General features: G+C 50.0%; 1 protein-coding gene across 1 annotated transcript in view; it reads left to right on the top strand.

The window, feature by feature from the left end:
* The window catches only part of LOC119588962 (leucine-rich repeat extensin-like protein 1), a 19,728-nt gene that overhangs the window by 8,220 nt on the left and 10,750 nt on the right, over nucleotides 1-758 (top strand). The window contains exon 3 of the mRNA XM_037937568.1: nucleotides 251-635. Within this exon, the coding sequence (XP_037793496.1) occupies nucleotides 251-635 (385 nt within the window). The remainder of the gene's footprint in view (nucleotides 1-250; nucleotides 636-758) is intronic.

A 758-nucleotide genomic window follows, 5' to 3' on the forward strand; every position in this document is an offset into this window, starting at 1 on the left:
CATAGCGCAGAGCTGAACCCGAGTTTTTTTTTTCTTGAGGGGGGGGTTTGCGTTAGGGGATAGGGGTAGGTGAGGGAGGGGGGTGTAGGCTGCATCGTCTGCAACGCCGGAGCTGTTAAGGTTGCAAATCATTCTTTAATTACACTCCGCGTTGTGTCGAAGCTAATCGGTGCCTTCGCGGGCACTGCCGCCTGCCTCGGGTACACTGTAAGTCCTCCTAACACCATACCCGCACCATAATCCATTACAGCGCCTCTCATCTGCACCATAATCCATCGCAGCGCCTCTCATCTGCACCATATCCGACTCACTGTACCCCTATCCGCTGCGAGTGCACTGTAATCCGTATTCTTAACCACCATAACGACCTACACCATATCTTCTACATAAACAACCCCTTCACCGTCTCTTTTACACTATATCTTCATATTCCCATCTACACCATACTAATTACTCTACAGCTACCCTATCCCTTCACCCGCACCATACCCGCACCCGCACCATACCCTCCACCCACCCCATACCCGCACTATACCCGCACCATATCCATCCCATACCCTCCACCCACCCCATACCCGCACTATACCCGCACTATACCCGCACCATACCCACACCCAATGCACGCCGACCTCTGGGTACAGCAAAGCCCTCAGGGTAAATGTTCATGCCAATTCATATATATATATTTTTTTTTACGTAATAACAACTCTATCCGGATTAAGAGAACGAGAGTGAAAAATGAAAAGACGTGATTGAGT

Source organism: Penaeus monodon, chromosome 24, assembly GCF_015228065.2.
Source record: "Penaeus monodon isolate SGIC_2016 chromosome 24, NSTDA_Pmon_1, whole genome shotgun sequence".
NCBI classification, from domain to species: Eukaryota; Metazoa; Arthropoda; class Malacostraca; order Decapoda; family Penaeidae; genus Penaeus; species Penaeus monodon.